The sequence below is a fragment of the Esox lucius genome, chromosome 4, assembly GCF_011004845.1.
Source record: "Esox lucius isolate fEsoLuc1 chromosome 4, fEsoLuc1.pri, whole genome shotgun sequence".
Taxonomy (NCBI): domain Eukaryota; kingdom Metazoa; phylum Chordata; class Actinopteri; order Esociformes; family Esocidae; genus Esox; species Esox lucius.
The window spans coordinates 31,759,405-31,774,305 of NC_047572.1; the positions used below are offsets into that span (position 1 = coordinate 31,759,405).

General features: G+C 45.1%; 4 protein-coding genes across 10 annotated transcripts; 2 read left to right on the top strand and 2 right to left on the bottom strand.

Moving 5' to 3' along the window:
- The first annotated feature begins 40 nt into the window (after positions 1–40).
- rab33ba (RAB33B, member RAS oncogene family a) lies at positions 41–3,106 on the top strand. The gene is made up of 2 exons (XM_010902294.5): positions 41–569; positions 902–3,106. The coding sequence occupies exons 1-2, from the start codon at positions 339–341 to the stop codon at positions 1,394–1,396; spliced, it is 726 nt and encodes a 241-aa protein (XP_010900596.1). The 5' UTR covers positions 41–338; the 3' UTR covers positions 1,397–3,106.
- Positions 3,107–3,189: 83 nt separating this feature from the next.
- On the bottom strand, positions 3,190–6,968 carry zgc:113425 (uncharacterized protein LOC541425 homolog). Of its 2 annotated transcripts, none has more exons than XM_010902312.4 (6): positions 6,266–6,968; positions 5,897–5,956; positions 5,674–5,805; positions 5,309–5,455; positions 4,027–4,087; positions 3,190–3,926 (listed from the first exon to the last, which is right to left on the bottom strand). In XM_010902312.4, the coding sequence occupies exons 1-6, from the start codon at positions 6,428–6,430 to the stop codon at positions 3,823–3,825; spliced, it is 669 nt and encodes a 222-aa protein (XP_010900614.2). In that variant the 5' UTR covers positions 6,431–6,968; the 3' UTR covers positions 3,190–3,822. The 2 variants fall into 2 exon arrangements, with proteins under 2 accessions (XP_010900614.2, XP_010900606.2); XM_010902304.5 differs by having other exon boundaries at positions 3,190–3,929; positions 6,266–6,967.
- Positions 6,969–7,082: 114 nt separating this feature from the next.
- setd7 (SET domain containing 7, histone lysine methyltransferase) lies at positions 7,083–12,276 on the bottom strand. 6 transcript variants are annotated; one of them, XM_034291646.1, is made up of 9 exons: positions 12,028–12,253; positions 10,568–10,697; positions 10,232–10,433; positions 9,893–10,082; positions 9,721–9,802; positions 9,520–9,637; positions 8,901–9,058; positions 8,528–8,752; positions 7,083–8,493 (listed from the first exon to the last, which is right to left on the bottom strand). In XM_034291646.1, exons 1-8 carry the CDS (start codon positions 12,062–12,064, stop codon positions 8,557–8,559), a joined length of 1,113 nt encoding a protein of 370 aa, XP_034147537.1. In that variant the 5' UTR covers positions 12,065–12,253; the 3' UTR covers positions 7,083–8,493; positions 8,528–8,556. The 6 variants fall into 6 exon arrangements, with proteins under 6 accessions (XP_034147537.1, XP_010900659.2, XP_010900667.2 ...); XM_010902357.5 differs by adding an exon at positions 11,847–11,928 and having other exon boundaries at positions 7,083–8,752; positions 12,028–12,250; XM_010902365.5 differs by adding an exon at positions 11,847–11,948 and having other exon boundaries at positions 7,083–8,752; positions 12,028–12,250.
- On the top strand, positions 11,649–14,804 carry scocb (short coiled-coil protein b). Its single transcript, XM_010902334.4, has 5 exons — positions 11,649–11,756; positions 12,762–12,879; positions 13,641–13,712; positions 13,817–13,897; positions 14,006–14,804. The coding sequence occupies exons 3-5, from the start codon at positions 13,694–13,696 to the stop codon at positions 14,146–14,148; spliced, it is 243 nt and encodes an 80-aa protein (XP_010900636.1). The 5' UTR covers positions 11,649–11,756; positions 12,762–12,879; positions 13,641–13,693; the 3' UTR covers positions 14,149–14,804.
- The last annotated feature ends 97 nt before the right edge of the window (positions 14,805–14,901 follow it).

The window sequence follows — 14,901 nt, forward strand, 5'->3', positions numbered from 1 at the left end:
TCCAGTTGCTTTCACTGTCTTCCATTCCTCTCGCGAGATGTATGTTTTCTGTCAACATTGTACGTGGTTTTATCTCTAAAACAGGGCAGGGAGTTTTGGAAGAATGCTTTCGCTAGCAAGCCGAGATTGTTAGCTAGCTGGTAAAACAAACGAATGCAAAGTCATTTCTTTATAGCTGGAGGTCAATTTTTTTTACGAATGTCCAATTGCATGTGTATTGGGCAAGATTGCTTCTCTCCTTTGAGCCCATTAAGTTAGCACTGAAGAAGGCGCAGTTCATCAAGACACAATCACAACAGCGCTGTTGGTTAGCTAGCTAGAATCAATAACTAATCAATATGGCAAGTGTGGAGTCCTCGACAGAATTCACTAGTTCGCTGACTGTCTCTTCTAATCTTCCGCCACCACGGACACGGATTTTCAAGATCATCGTGATTGGGGATTCCGGGGTCGGCAAGACCTGCCTGACCTACCGATTCTGTGCGGGCAAGTTTCCGGAGAAAACCGAGGCCACAATCGGGGTGGACTTTCGAGAGAAACTTATCGATATTGATGGCGAGACAATCAAGGTGATAAGCCGGATGATGTTAACCTATTATTGTTGTAATCATTCCAAAAACAGCATAACTTTAAACAAACGGGGCATACATCCAGTTATCTGACGCAGGATAGGCGTATTGGTTCTGTGGCGTAAATTGAATTCGTCTCTGTCTTGGATCATTTCAAGGACGCTGGCAGAGAATGAGATCCGCTGCCCTGACTTCCCTCTGCAGAATAATATCCCCATAACTGTCCTGTTCATTCACTGCAACACTATCTAGATGAGATCAATCTGTAGTATTCTGTAGTAAACCTGTCCAGAGTTCACATTTATATTTAGCGTTGCTTTCTGTCCCACTAGGTCCAGCTCTGGGACACGGCGGGTCAGGAGCGTTTCCGCAAGAGCATGGTACAGCACTACTATCGCAACGTCCACGCTGTGGTGTTCGTGTACGACGTCACCAGCGCCGCCAGCTTCCGGAGCCTGCCCGCCTGGATCGAGGAGTGTAAGCAGCACGCCCTTGGCCAGGAGGTGCCGAGGATTCTGGTAGGGAACAAGTGCGACCTGCTGAACTCTGTCCAGGTGGGCACGGACCTGGCGCAGCAGTTTGCCGACGCCCACTCCATGCCCCTGTTCGAGACGTCCGCCAAAAACCCCGGCAGCGGGGACGGAGGGAGTCGTGGGAGCAGTGATCATGTGGAGGCAATATTCATGACGGTGGCCCACAAGCTGAAGTCCCAGAAGCCCTTGATACTGAGCCAGCCACCCGGGGGGGTGTTGGCGGGGGACACTGTGACCCTGAGGAGGGGGAGGAATGACAGCGAGGAGAAGGAGAGCTGGGCCTGCAGCTGCTGAGAGAGAAACGCTGAGAGAGATTGAGAGCATTCGAGGAAGCATTCGAGGAAGCATTCGAGGAAGCATTCGAGGGAGTTTGGAGAGAAAGAAATGGGAAGGGCGGATTCCTCTGCCTTCTAGATTCTCCCCAACAGTCAAGAGACATTTTATTATTTAAGTGGATGTCTGTTCACCTGAGGAATGGGGCGGTGGCATCATATATCAAGAAGGCTCAGGAGTTTTCAATGTTGATCAACAAAACACACACACATTTATGTTGTACCCCGCTGAGGGTAAGGGAATTGGTTTGAATTGAATCCTGTTGCCTGGTCCCACTGGACTATCTTGGTGATAAAATACTGTGAGTTTGCCAGACTGAAGTACAACCTTCTCAATATACGTGTAGGAATTTCACACACACACACACACACACACATACCTCTTATAGTTTACAGCAGGCATTATCTGTTTACATCACTCAGGCTTTTCTGTACCAAAAATGCCAATTCATTGCATTTACAACAGGGCCCCGGGTTGACATCTACATGCATAAAATAGTTTTCTCAAGCAAAGCTTTGGCCTTTGCAGCATGTCTTCGTCACATCCCATACAGTAATTATTACAATAAACAAAAAGACAGCTTATCTTAAAGTACATTTCTAAGTAACACAAATATTCAGTACCCACTTGACTGTTTTCTACCCTACTGTGTTGTCATGCCGAATGCCTTTACTATTGTCACCGTTGCTGTGTGTGTGTGTGTCTGGATCACAGCCGGTCCTGTGCTCCATGGCTCTGCGTGTCTGAGATTGATGTGATGTGATTTCCGTGAAACGTTGTGTGGTCAGTGAGACAGTATGTGATGCTAAGTTCGGTGCCACTCCTCCCGAAGAGGTCATTGTCGATGTGTGGTGACGTGTCATTTCCTCTTCATACTCCACCATGGTACAGTAATAGTAAGGACTGCGCTCAATGCATGAATGTCTGTTTCCTACAATAAGCTCGTAATGTAGTGGTGAGAAGAATATCACCTGTGTAATTGCCTGTGAACGTTAGCTAACAGATCTGCTTTTTTTTTTTTTTTTTTTAAACATGGAACAGTTGCAAAGGAAAGCCAACCGTGAAAACACCTGACTGATTATGTACTGTATGACGTTAGATCACCAGTAGGTCTTGTCATTAAATGACAGTGTCCAGCCCCTAGGACACAAACAACAGAGTTATAAAACTTCTGTCAGTGGAGCAATTAGTTGCTCTTATGTGCTGTTGGTTGAAATTAGAGAGCGCCTTTCCTCAGGACACAGTTAGAACTACATGGTTAATATTCACTTTGTGACCAACTGCTTTTACTGGTCTACCAAACTAGATAAGAACATTGTTTTGCTTTACCACTTGCCTTGTTTTGCCCACTTGCCTTCGTTATGCTTTAATTTTATGGACACAAGTCAGTTTTTCTTTCAGTGTTCTGTACTGGTCATAACTTTGTACTGGTTTATTCCCAGTCATTTCAATATATTTGATTCTTAGTTTCATTTCTGTTTGGGCTATTTAAGAGGTATATCTGCTGTTAATTGCTTTGAGTGCCCTAATAATTGTTTTAGAACGATGCAAGTTTTGCAGCAAGAGACACCTGAGAAATAAAATACTTGGAATAAAAGGGAGTAAAGCCTGGCAATGATTTGAGGATTACATTAGTGTGTTACCTTGCAATAAACCACCTTGAACATTTTACTTATGCATTGTTATTTCTAGCCAACATTAAGTTTTAAAACATACAAGTAATTTCTGAAGATTTATTGAAATACACCATGACACACACACACTATATATATATATAATAGAAATTGAATAGGAAGGACCACATGCATGCCTGGAAGGGATACAGGGGTGTTTCCAAGCTCACCCTTAAAGACTTGTTTAAAAAAAAAAAAAAAAAAATGTACACTAGTTATCTGTATATGGTACTTCACATTAACTGTCAGGTTAAGATGTCTGGAGCAATTCATCTGGTGTTCCCTGTTGGATAAAATGTCATAGAACTCATCACAACAGGTTGCTCCTCTGGGACCGGGTTGCTCCTCTGGGACCGGGTTGCTCCTCTGGGACCGGGTTGCTCCTCTGGGACAGGGTTGCTCCTCTGGGACCGGGGGTGCATGTTTTCACCCAAACATGTCACAAGAATGACCAAAGAGCTACACAGGGTTCCCCCCCTTTCATTCGTGCAATTTCATAAAGATGTTATGTACACAACCTCGGGAAAGATCTCAACTGCATCTCTCCTGCATCGGCGTCCTCTCCTAACCCATCGGAGGAGATCAGAGGGTGGGGGTCCTCTGGCTTTCTACTTCGTCTCCCCTCTGACATTCTCCTGGTTTTGGAAAAGGAGAGAGCAGCTAGGATGCAATTGAGATTTTCCAAATATTAATCTCTGCTACTACAGAATTCCCTCAGGCAAGTCTGCTGTAGGAAGGGAGTTGGGAGGGTGCTTCTTTCTCCTCAGGACATCTGTCACTGAAGTTCACTGGAGAGTTGAGCACACTGTCATCGCCACCTGCTGGAAGGAGGGAGCTACTGCATCACTAGGCACCACCAACACGTGTCACAACACGACATAGGTTTCAACCCCCTAGCTCTCCCTTGAGCTCACTTACCTTGCCATGTACACACAAGCTCTGTCTCAGGACTGGAGTCATTCTGAGGGACCAGTATCTCCTGAAATAACATGTGATACACACACCTTAATATGGCAGGCAGGTACAATGTCTTGCAAAAGTATTCAAATCCTTGGCCAATTCTCTAATGTCACTGAATTGAAGCAAATTAAAATATAAAAAATTAATTTAACAGATGCTCAAAATCAATTATTGTATGGTGACATACCAAAACATTAATATTTGGTAGAGCCACCTTTAGCTGAAATAAAAGCTTTAAGTGTTTTGTTATGTACCAGCTTTGCACTTAGTGTTGGATGGATTTGCTCCATGTTGGTAAGGTACAATTCAGAGTCTGAGGCATTATTTGAAAGTATTTAGATCTTGAAGCACTCCTATGTTGCTTTGGCTTTGTGCTTAAGATTATTGTCCTGCAGAAAGGTGAATTTCCTCCCAAGCTCCCAAGCGACTGTGTTATTTACTCTATCCGTTCTTCCTTTAAGGTTAGCAAGATTCCCAGTACCTGCTGATTAGAAGCATCCCCACAGCAAACTCCACTGTAGGGATGGTGTCCGTTGAGGCATGGGCAGTATTGGATTTGCCCTATAGCACTTTGAGTTTCGGCCAAAAATCTTGGTCTCATCTCAAACCAAAAAACATCGAAGAAGAAAAAGAAATCCCACAATGCAGCTGGGTCACTAATGGTTTCAGATGGTTTCACAGGCCCTTTTTACGGCGGGCTCTTTCTGTGGCTGGAAGTGGTTGTTGGCCTCTCTGTGGCTGCTTGCGCAGGCCTCCTCATTTGGCCCTGACTTTGTTCACGGACTTCAATAGCCTTTTCTTGTCAGTGCCAGGGTTGTGATGTAGCCTCCACTTCCTGTGTATTGACTGCTGTGCTCAATAGGATATCCAATCACTTGGAAGGGTGCAAAATAACATTCACACATGTGTAGTACTTTAACTGCAGTTTTCTTTAGATTGGGGTGTGACAGCAACTACTGGTCCTAAGGTAGGGCTCTATGGTAAGGTAACGGTGTCCTCGTTAGGTTAATTCCTTTCATTTCTGTGAACCAGGTTCTTCCACAGCACAGGGATATAATCCTTACACAAGTGCAATAAACATTTCTATATTTCCCAACCGAAAAACAAAATAAATGTAAAAAAAAAAATCATTGTACTGTATGTGTTTCAGTAAAATAAGAGGATTGGTCAGGGGTTTGAATACTTCTGCAAGGCACTGTATGACCATCTAGAGCTGTGACATGGTTGATCGTGTGCTTACCATGCCGGTAAGGCCATTGTAGCAGCCACAAAGAGGCAGACTGCGGCAGCCTACAAACGCGATGAGACAGGACATAACTAGGCTGACCAAGGAGACCAACAGCATGGTAGCGTTGGCTCCCTTCACCATCCGGCTGAGCAAAAACCTCTGTGGAGTCATCAGAGAAGCACATGATTGACAAACTGCCCCATATGTTTCTGGGTGTAAGAAGTTAGTACTCGCCTCAGTTCTCTGCTTTAGTCCACTCCTATGAAATCTAATCCTCAGACTTTCATGGAGAACAGGCATTACCTGTCACCCAGAGAAGGGCTGTCAGCGGGAGGAAAAATATCGTTGTGTTGCCAGTGGCAGAAGGGAGAGCATACCACTTCAGGATTGTTGTGGCGGTGGAACACCTCGTTGTCATTCTCTCCGTAGGCCAAAGTTAGGCAGGCATAACCTGTCACCACCACCACTGAGACACAGGAACACACCGAGGCAGCGATCATTACGTTCACCTGGAGCGGGTCAAAACCTTCCGTTAGACGACTGGCATCGTTTTCAAATCCACAATGTCGGCATCAAAACAACGCGACCTTGGTCGCTTACCAAGACTGGGTTCTTCCTTTGGGATGCGACCAGAGCCAGCGCACCTGGGCAAGCCATTACCTACAGGAGAAAGTCACGATGAACAAAACCAGCAGGTGGAGCATTCGGCCAAAACATTTTTAGAAGCAAAACGATTTGTGAAATAGTTTCACTTTCGTATTTGGACATTTTTATTTTGTCCCCCTGACCTAACGGCAAGCATCTGCTTGTTAAGCGAAACTCCGGGAAACAGACGAGTTTTTACATTATAAAAGCTGCAAATATAATGGGTAATAGATCGCTAAACCGGTCTTATTGGCTCAAGACTCTTTTGACAAATATTAACAATCCGGTTGAGATGAAAGAATACATATAGGGCCTATTTCTCACCAAACCCGCCCATACAGGTGCCCTTGTTTCGCTGAGGGTAGTGTTTCTGCGGAAAAACGCGTCTATTATTCCGCAAACCACGCACAGTGCCGCACAGGCTATCTGCAGGATTCCCAGAACCACGACACTGCGCTGGTTGAAGATGAAGTACCGGTAACGGTCCATCTCCAGTGCTTTTGTTAAGCAGGTCCAAGGTCCTTTGTCCCCACGTTCCTTCCAATTTCACAAACGAAAAAAGAACAACTTCCACAATTACACTTCCTTCACTTTTCTTAGCTATTACTTTATTAAAAGTAAACCCTCCCGTGCCAGTCCACTGTCTTTTTCCGGGTTGTGGGGTTTGTTTATGACCCATGTACGACAGGTAAGTTTTAACCGGTTAACCATTAACCCGCCCACGCGCAGGTGCACAGTGCAACAAAAAAAATGCAAATGGTGTGTAAGCGAATGATTCAATGCAGGCAATTATGTGGCAATCTGACATTTCTGATTTTTTTATTTGGGGGGGGGGAGTAATTAAGGCCCTACGTTTCAATGTATTCTGATAGCAAACGTTTTGCGAGAGACAAAACATTTTGCAACAGAATCGGTGGATTACACCTGGTGCAGACACTGGAAGCCCAACGATATTATTTCCACCACTAATTGGTCTTTTCGCGTAGATCTTTAGAGCGAATCTGAATGGCACGATTAGATGCAATCAAACGTCTTTATTTAAATTACCACCGAACAACGTAAATTGATATCAATGGCATGGGTATACACTTTTGACACTGTAGAAATTGACACAGAAAAATTAAATAGACTCAAGTCACTGTTGAATGGTTCACGTTCTTTATTTTACTTTTTCCTGGGCTACTAAACATTTGTCATAGTTATTGTCATCCCAGTTAAATCTTATAGTTTCCCCAGACTATTTGCATAATAAGCAGTCTCCATGGTTAAGCTCACCTGGCCTGAAACACGTGAAACGATTTATAAATAAATCTAACTACATCGTCGATTAGAACTTCATCACTGAATTTAAATTTCTTCTGTCAGCTGTAAGTCGCCCACTAGTATATTCATATCACGATTCGCTCGGTGTACATAGGAAGCCAGGAGCCTGAAATATTTCCCAAAATGGGTTTTAGTCGCTGCAGCTCATGAATGCCTTGTTGCCAGGCTACCATTTACAGTATAGCTAGGCTGGCAATGCCAATAACCCAATTTCCGATTGAATGCAGGCCATGGTCTTGATACCGGTTGAAACTGAATCAGACCAGGATTAAACATCCAGCGTACAAACAGTCACAACCACACCAAGGTCGCTCTCACCAGCCCCTTCGCTTAGTCCGAATCAAAGCAAAAATATTTTTGTTTCCATTCCTATTTAGTCATATAAGGTTTCACCCCCTGCCATAATTTGAGAGGACAAAATCTTGGATGCAAACTCCATGTGGTCATAAATGTCTTTCGCTCGGTGGGCAAATACCCAAAGCGCACTCAGGGCGCGCTACTTGGTTTGATGCAACCGGACTAAACAAGCTAGATGTGGGAGCAACCTAACGCACTGTTACAGAGGCGTGAAGGGAATAGGGGTCTAATAGTGAAAATTAACACCAGGGACACGCTACCCTACACTAGTTCACACCCATCTGTTGTATATAAAACAAACAAACACAGGTTGAGGATGGAGACACACTCGGAGCAGAAAGTACAGCAGTACATCCTTACACCTCAAATGGGATGGGGGCAGGTAGGCGTCAGTCCAAGGTAGGCCGGGGTAGGGCTGGTCTCTGTAGCAGCACAGCGTCCTTAACCACGTCCACGCTCAGCCGCGTTACACGCCTAGAACTCACAAAACGACACGTCCCACCCGCCACCTGTGACATCAGGCTCCGGGAACGTTCCTTCACGTGGTCCGGCGACGTCTGACAAGAGGTCTCAGTGTTGTGCTTTGTGCCGTTTTGTCCTGGGAGGTGTTGCCGTAGCCAGGCCGGGCCTCGGGTATAGCTGGAGTCAGTGTGGAGGGCAGTTACAGAGGAGGTGTTGTTCAGGCGGAGCTGCGTTAAGACTGCGGTTTAAGGTGTTTGGGTTTCAAGCGTAACAAGCATCAGTATCAGCTTTGTGACACAGGCCGGGTCAATATTTAGAATTTCCTTTAATACTGTAAACGTCCTTTAGGTTGTGGGTGTATTTTCCCTGTGTAAAGGTCAGGGAAGTGGGTAGGTGGCTCTTTCAGGAGTCGATTTTTAATTGTCCTCAACAAGGGGGCGGGTGCGGAGGGGTAGCTGTGTAAGGAGTCGTTTTCATTGGCTGTCGCCACCGGCAGCCTGCCTCTCCTGGAAGACCTGAAGTTCCTGTTTGTACCAGTCCGGTGCCTCCGGGCCGGTCCTCCCTGACGGCTCGTGGTCGTAACCGTAGGCGACAGTCAGCTCCTCGTTCCTCTGCACGGCCTGGATGGTGCGAATGCACTTGATGGGTCCAAAACGAGGGTGGACGAACCTGAGGAAAGGATGCACAGGCAGTCAATACTGGACACATTCCACTGGGAGACACTGTGTGTGTACATCTGAGAGCCTTTAGCCCCTCGCTGTCAACACGCCCCTCAGACCGGGCTGTATTTGTTCGGCGGCGCGTGGAGAACACATACGGGTCGTATTTGCAGTTGGGGGTGAAGGAGTGGTTGGCCTTGTGTCCCAGTGAGGCACAGTATCTGTCGGTCTGGTGGAACGGTGGGGGGACGTCGATCACGGTGTCCTCGTCCAGGGAGATGGTGTTGCCGTTCAGCGACCAATCCCTGCTGTCCACCTTGGAAGCACCGCCACCAACAACAACAACAACAGGTTATCATTTCAGGGTTAGGACGCCCATGATCCATCACTGCTACTCTGTTGAAAGGGATTTCATTTCAGGGTTCGGACGCCCATGATCCATCACTGCTACTCTGTTGAAAGTGATTTCATTTCAGGGTAAGGATATCGATTAATCAATCCAATGTATGTTATACAGACTTTTTGAAAGCAGCAGTTGTCACAAAACGCTTGCCCCAGATGCCCAGCCTGAAACCCCATTATCGCATTCAGCTCTTTGGGAAGCTCTTACATCGAGCGTCATTTGTTAATCAAAGCAGTCTACCACGAATGAAAGCCTCAAAACAAGGGTCCTGGTTTTTTATTAAATCAAAGGTGTTGAATGGCCTAGAGCAAAATCTATAACCCACAGGGTTTGCATGAATGAAAACACACACACACCTAACATCTCTCTCCTACCTCCGAGTGTGTGATGCGCACGCCATTGTAAAAGGCCATTACAGAATTGGCCTCAACATCCATCTTGGCGAACAAGCCTTCTCCTGCGCCTGGGATCAGTGAGTCTGCCACAAACACCCTGTGACACAACAGGAAGTCAGATCTGATGTGAAGGCTGGAGGTGAAACAGTGGTCCACCTTGGCAACAGTTACCATGCGTACCTTTTGCTTTCATAGGGATCTGGAAGCAGAGTGTGGGTGGCAATGCAGGTGGAGGTGGACTTATCGTAGGTATAGACCGGACCTAAGACGGGACAGGAGCGCTGGAGATTCAAGAAAACCCAACTGGATCATTTTCAGCCAGCCGATTTACATGTGCTGTGATGTCACTTACTGTCGGGTGAAACGTCAAAGTGCGGTCTGCCGTTCTCCGTGGCAACCAGGGTGGCCAGTCGAGCCTCAATCAGCTCCCCCTCCACGAAGCTGCCGTAGAATGCCGTTTGTCCGTCTGGGTAGACATACGCCAGTGAATTACCGGTCATCTCACCCTCCTCGTTCACCTGCCCAAAAACACTCCCGCGATCCTGTACGGATGGACACACACGGACAGACACACTCAGCGTTCATTTGGAGTTACTAATAAATGTGAAGCAGCAGACTTCCGTGGACAGTGCTACTCCCGACAACGACGGGAGCGGCCCAACATGACAGGTCACGGCAGACAACGACTCACAGGGTAGAAGATCCAGCACTCTCCACAGCGGCTGTTATCTTTGTACTGGCCCCTGAACATCAGCTGGCCCTCAGAGTCAAACTCCTGTGCTGGGCCGTTCAGGTCTCCGTCCACATAGGTCCCGTGGAGGACCCCCCCATCCTCGTACGAGTACACCCCCTGGCCCTGTAACGCATCATCCACATAAAACCCCTCCAGCGTGCTGAGGAGCGGGGAGGAGGGGAACGGTTGATCGGAGGGTTAGTCAAGCCAAACAAAAAACGGTGGCTAGATTAGAGCCTGGCAGAGATAACAGGGACACGCCCCCCCCCCCCGGGGCACGTGACTGGACCGTACCTGCCATCGAAAAAGAAGAACTTGCCCCTGCCGTTCTTCTCTCCGTGTGTGAAGTGTCCTTCGAAACGATCGCTGGAGGAGAAGCTGACCGTGCAGAAGCCGTGAGGCTGGTCATCCTCATCCATGGGACCTGGATGGACACACTCATCAGGATCATCCACAGGAGCAGGACACCGAGTTTACCTCAGAGCACGAGAGTCTACAAATTGGCTCAGAAATAGAAGACTAACTGATAAATGCACCCCTTGTGGTAGCTCTTTGCCTAGCTTTGCGTTGTAATGCTGATTTGTTATATTGTTCCTTTGACTCTAATCAGCAGTTTGACGTTAAACAGCTGAGGAGTTAATTGACGATAAGTTTATTGCTATTTTGATATGTGAGGTACATTTTGTCTTATGGAGGTTTCTTAATACTGTGGCCTTTGATGATGCAGAGACTGGGCTGTACCCTCCTGTGCACATTCGTTGCCGAGGTGGGGGTTTGGGGCCAACCTACTAAGAAAGATACATGGATGCATCCTCTATATCCTGAGTGTGTAAATACACTCAGCAAATTTCTATTTTTCCTGAAGCGCACCACCCCCACCTGTGGTAATTCTGACTCAGGTCAAACAAGACACGCTGATGAAGCAAAACCTCCAACATGGTACACAGTTGATAGAGCCTTATTTATTTTTCATGTATGACACACTTCACGCGCATTGGTGGTATACTGACAATAGATGCCATTTTGAGACTATAAACCAGTAACCAAAGTAAATAACCGTAAAAAGTGATGTCATACCAGCCTATCCGGTCTCATATACCAGGGCGCGCTCAGACAATCAACAATCCGGTGGATTGTTGTATGGCTGGGTCGAAGCACTCAACGATGCGTCGTCATTAAGAACCAATAACCGTGATATATTGGCCATATACCACCCCTCTTGTGCGTTATTGCTTAAACAGATGTGGCTAGCAACATTAATTATATCAATAACTCACACGCACGCGGCCCTACATTAGGTCTATGCAAGTTCGTCATCTGTCAACACATAGATATTATATTACAAATATATTTATTTAAAGTCAATTTGCGTTATAAAAAAGGCAGGTCCACGGTTCATAAAGTCTCACCGATTTTATGACAAACTTTTCGAGCCTCTATCATTTTTTCACGTAAGCTACCGACACACTGGGCCAGAGCACAGGTGAGTGCGTCGTACACTATTCAATTAATTGCAATCCAATTTAGTCATTTTTAAAACTAAACATTTCAGAGTAAAAACACAGCCGCTCACTCTAGTCGCCACGACTGATTCACTCCCCCTATGCCTGGGTTTCCGTCGGAAATAAAGTCCCCGGCGCAACCGGCCTGTAACCCTGAATAAAAACACAACAGGCTACAATTGTTCACGTAACATAATGGGGTTAGTCAAACGTTGAACATATAAAACAACAGACGTGTTTTTCGTTGCCTACCTTCCACGATTTCTTCTATATCGTCATCGCTGTCCATTACCGGCCCTAGCCTTAGCTCACAAGCGCAGAGAATTGGAAATGTGGTCGCCTTTGACTGTTCCAGTGAAGTAATATTCTTGCTCTATTTTCATCAGCTGTAAACGCTGACATCATCCTCATTGAGCTAAATAGTGCCTGTCTATTACAATGCATACGAATCATGCAGTGTGGTTCGGGCACAAATATATATTTTACTTTTTCAAATTGCATATTTTTTTATTTGTTTTGGTGACCAGTGCACGCACGCACACACGCACGCACATACACAGACAAACACATGCACGTTTTACTTGATTGCTGTTATAAAATCCTATTTTTACTAATCCTAAAATCTACCCTGACCCTAATTCTAACCCTAATCCCAACTGTAATACATTGCCTATTTCAAAATGGGGACAGGACAAATCCCCATATGTCCCCTTTATACACCACATTAGGGGCATTTTTGTCCCCCCTATGTAGTAAAAATCTGTTCACACTCATTCTTTTTATAGGTATCTAACATTTCTATGTTTTAAATATACATGTACATGAAGAAACCTACATGAAGAACAATAACATTTTGTATTGAGAAGCAGCATAACCAAAGACAAAACATGCACTTGTCCAGAGATATACTCTAAGAGCACACCTTTTTTTTAAGAGCTAGATGAAACAACCACACAACTTCAAATTCGTCTTTTATCCCCCTCTAGCGGATACATGAGGAACATCAAACGAATAAGGCACAAGACACCTTGAACATCTTGCTACATTTCTTCTGCCATTTTTAATTTGGGCACAACATTGAATACTTTTCTTTTGTCTTTAAGGGTAAGTTAAACCTTGTTTGATCATGTCGATGTGTGCTGAAAAACTGTTCTGGTGGTAGCAAATGGGAGACAGGCTTTTCAGGGTTTGTTATTGTCTCTCCAGCTGTTCTCTGTCGGTGTAGCTATAGCTAACTAGCTAGAGATGTACTAACCGGGTAGCTAGCGTGTTGGCCAACCCTTTTCCCTGTAATGTTGACTTGTAGAATTACATACTTTATAACATCCATTCTAGCTATAGTACCTAATGCGTATATCAAAGGGGATAATTATAATTTTGGGTAATTGTTTCTACGTTTGCATTTTGTGATTATGGGGCGGGCAGACAGACTTGCATATTTTAGGTAATATTAGCCGCTAGCTAACCGACGTTACTAGCTAAGTATCCGCTAGCTTTCTGTGCCCAGGTAGTTGTCAGGGTAATATTGTAGCCCGTCATGTATCCGCAGTAAAGACACGGGGTGTAACCACTGTTTTACTTAAATATATATGGAAACATTGTTTTGACTATACATGTATTTTTAAGTAGTTTCTGATGTGTACAGCAGTCTAAGCTCGTGTGTATATATTGGACAATTATTATTATTATTATTTTTTATGTAGCAGCCAATGTTGAAGACAATAATGTTGGCCTATTTATATAATTTGCATTGCTTGTATTGCATGGTGCCCCCCAGTGTGTCAGTCAATCCTAGATGGATTATTAGTTAATAAATGAACATGAATGTGACTAAACTGCGCCTAATGACTCTTGTTGACTTCCAGGGTCCTTTTGAGCCGCAGCCCTGCATTCCAAAAAGGAAGACGAGTACTTCGCCATGAGCTCCGACGGGGACGGTAAGGGGAGGACACAAGGCTGGCCTCGCAAATTTATTGGAAAACACACAATACTAGCATTCCTTAAGGTCATGTTTGCAAAAGAATAAACATGTGTGTTGTAGGTGACATGGAGAATCAGGCTGAGCTGGAAGAAAAGACCAGGCTTATAAACCAGGTGTTGGAGCTTCAGCACACTCTAGAAGGTGAGACTGGTGGATGTGTGTGTGTACAGACAGTCACGAACGAAAGCAGCTGTGAATAATGTTACCTATTGAAATTAAGAAAAAAAATTACATTGTTGTCACTGTCAGACTTGTCATCCCGCGTGGACGCGGTGAAGGAAGAGAACCTGAAGCTGAAGTCAGAGAACCAGGTTCTGGGTCAGTACATCGAGAACCTCATGTCTGCCTCAAGCGTGTTTCAGACCACGGACACCAAGAGCAAACGAAAGTAGGGGGGCCAGGCTGGAGCCCCTTCACTATTAATCCCAAGCCTTTGTCCCCATGACAACCCTAGAACCCCCCCCCCCCCCTCACTTTGCTAACTTTTCCGATTTCTACAGTGACAGATCAGATGTCAAAGGTTTACACCAGGTCTTTTTTATTATGTATTTATGTTACAGTGTTGATGTCTTTGGACACAGTTGTATCCAATGTTTTTTTTTTGATGGATAAAGTTATTTGTCAAAACTTGTAACCTCAACCTGGCTGAAGAGACAAGTGAACAGTGTCATTTAAAATTGTATTTATATTTTTAACTGCATTTTTGTCATATTTTAATATTGTCCGTAATTCATATTACACTATGCTTTTAATATCGAGGCTCAGTTGCAATGATGATGATTTCTCCCCACTGCCAACGTTTCCATCGAATGCAAAAGTTGTTAAAACACAGTTAATCCATTGTCTTTGTGAGATCAGCTGTCGTTGAATGAACCGTTTGGGGCTTGCTTGTGTGCATCAAGGGTGGAGAAAGTACATTTCGCGTGTGAGCCAGTTGAAGTCACTTTAAACCTGCTGTGCATGTGGTCTCTGAAGTCAATACAGCTGTTCTGTTGCTGTTCTTTTTCAAACGCATTTGTTTTAATAAAATGTTTTCATTTGCCTTTTTGACTGTCTGTGGTGGTGTTTCTCTGTTCCAGTGTTTACCCCCACACTAAACTACATCTTTATTCTTCCCTTTCACGTGGGCAGTGAGGGTTCCTGGA

Excerpts from the sequence above, each read along its gene's own strand:
- scocb (XM_010902334.4), top strand. Across the intron at positions 13,898-14,005 it reads GCTTCAGCACACTCTAGAAG|ACTTGTCATCCCGCGTGGAC; the intron begins GTGAGACTGGTG and ends TGTCACTGTCAG.
- zgc:113425 (XM_010902304.5), bottom strand. The coding sequence starts at position 6,430 with ATGGACCGTTACCGGTACTTCATCTTCAACCAGCGCAGTGTCGTGGTT. Across the intron at positions 5,806-5,896 it reads AAAGGAAGAACCCAGTCTTG|GTGAACGTAATGATCGCTGC; the intron begins GTAAGCGACCAA and ends GACCCGCTCCAG. Across the intron at positions 3,930-4,026 it reads GCTTGTGTGTACATGGCAAG|CAGGTGGCGATGACAGTGTG; the intron begins GTAAGTGAGCTC and ends CCCTCCTTCCAG.
- rab33ba (XM_010902294.5), top strand. The coding sequence starts at position 339 with ATGGCAAGTGTGGAGTCCTCGACAGAATTCACTAGTTCGCTGACTGTC. Across the intron at positions 570-901 it reads TTGATGGCGAGACAATCAAG|GTCCAGCTCTGGGACACGGC; the intron begins GTGATAAGCCGG and ends CTGTCCCACTAG.
- setd7 (XM_034291646.1), bottom strand. The coding sequence starts at position 12,064 with ATGGACAGCGATGACGATATAGAAGAAATCGTGGAAG. Across the intron at positions 10,698-12,027 it reads TATAGAAGAAATCGTGGAAG|GTCCCATGGATGAGGATGAC; the intron begins GTAGGCAACGAA and ends GTGTCCATCCAG. Across the intron at positions 10,083-10,231 it reads AGTGCTGGATCTTCTACCCT|GATCGCGGGAGTGTTTTTGG; the intron begins GTGAGTCGTTGT and ends CCATCCGTACAG.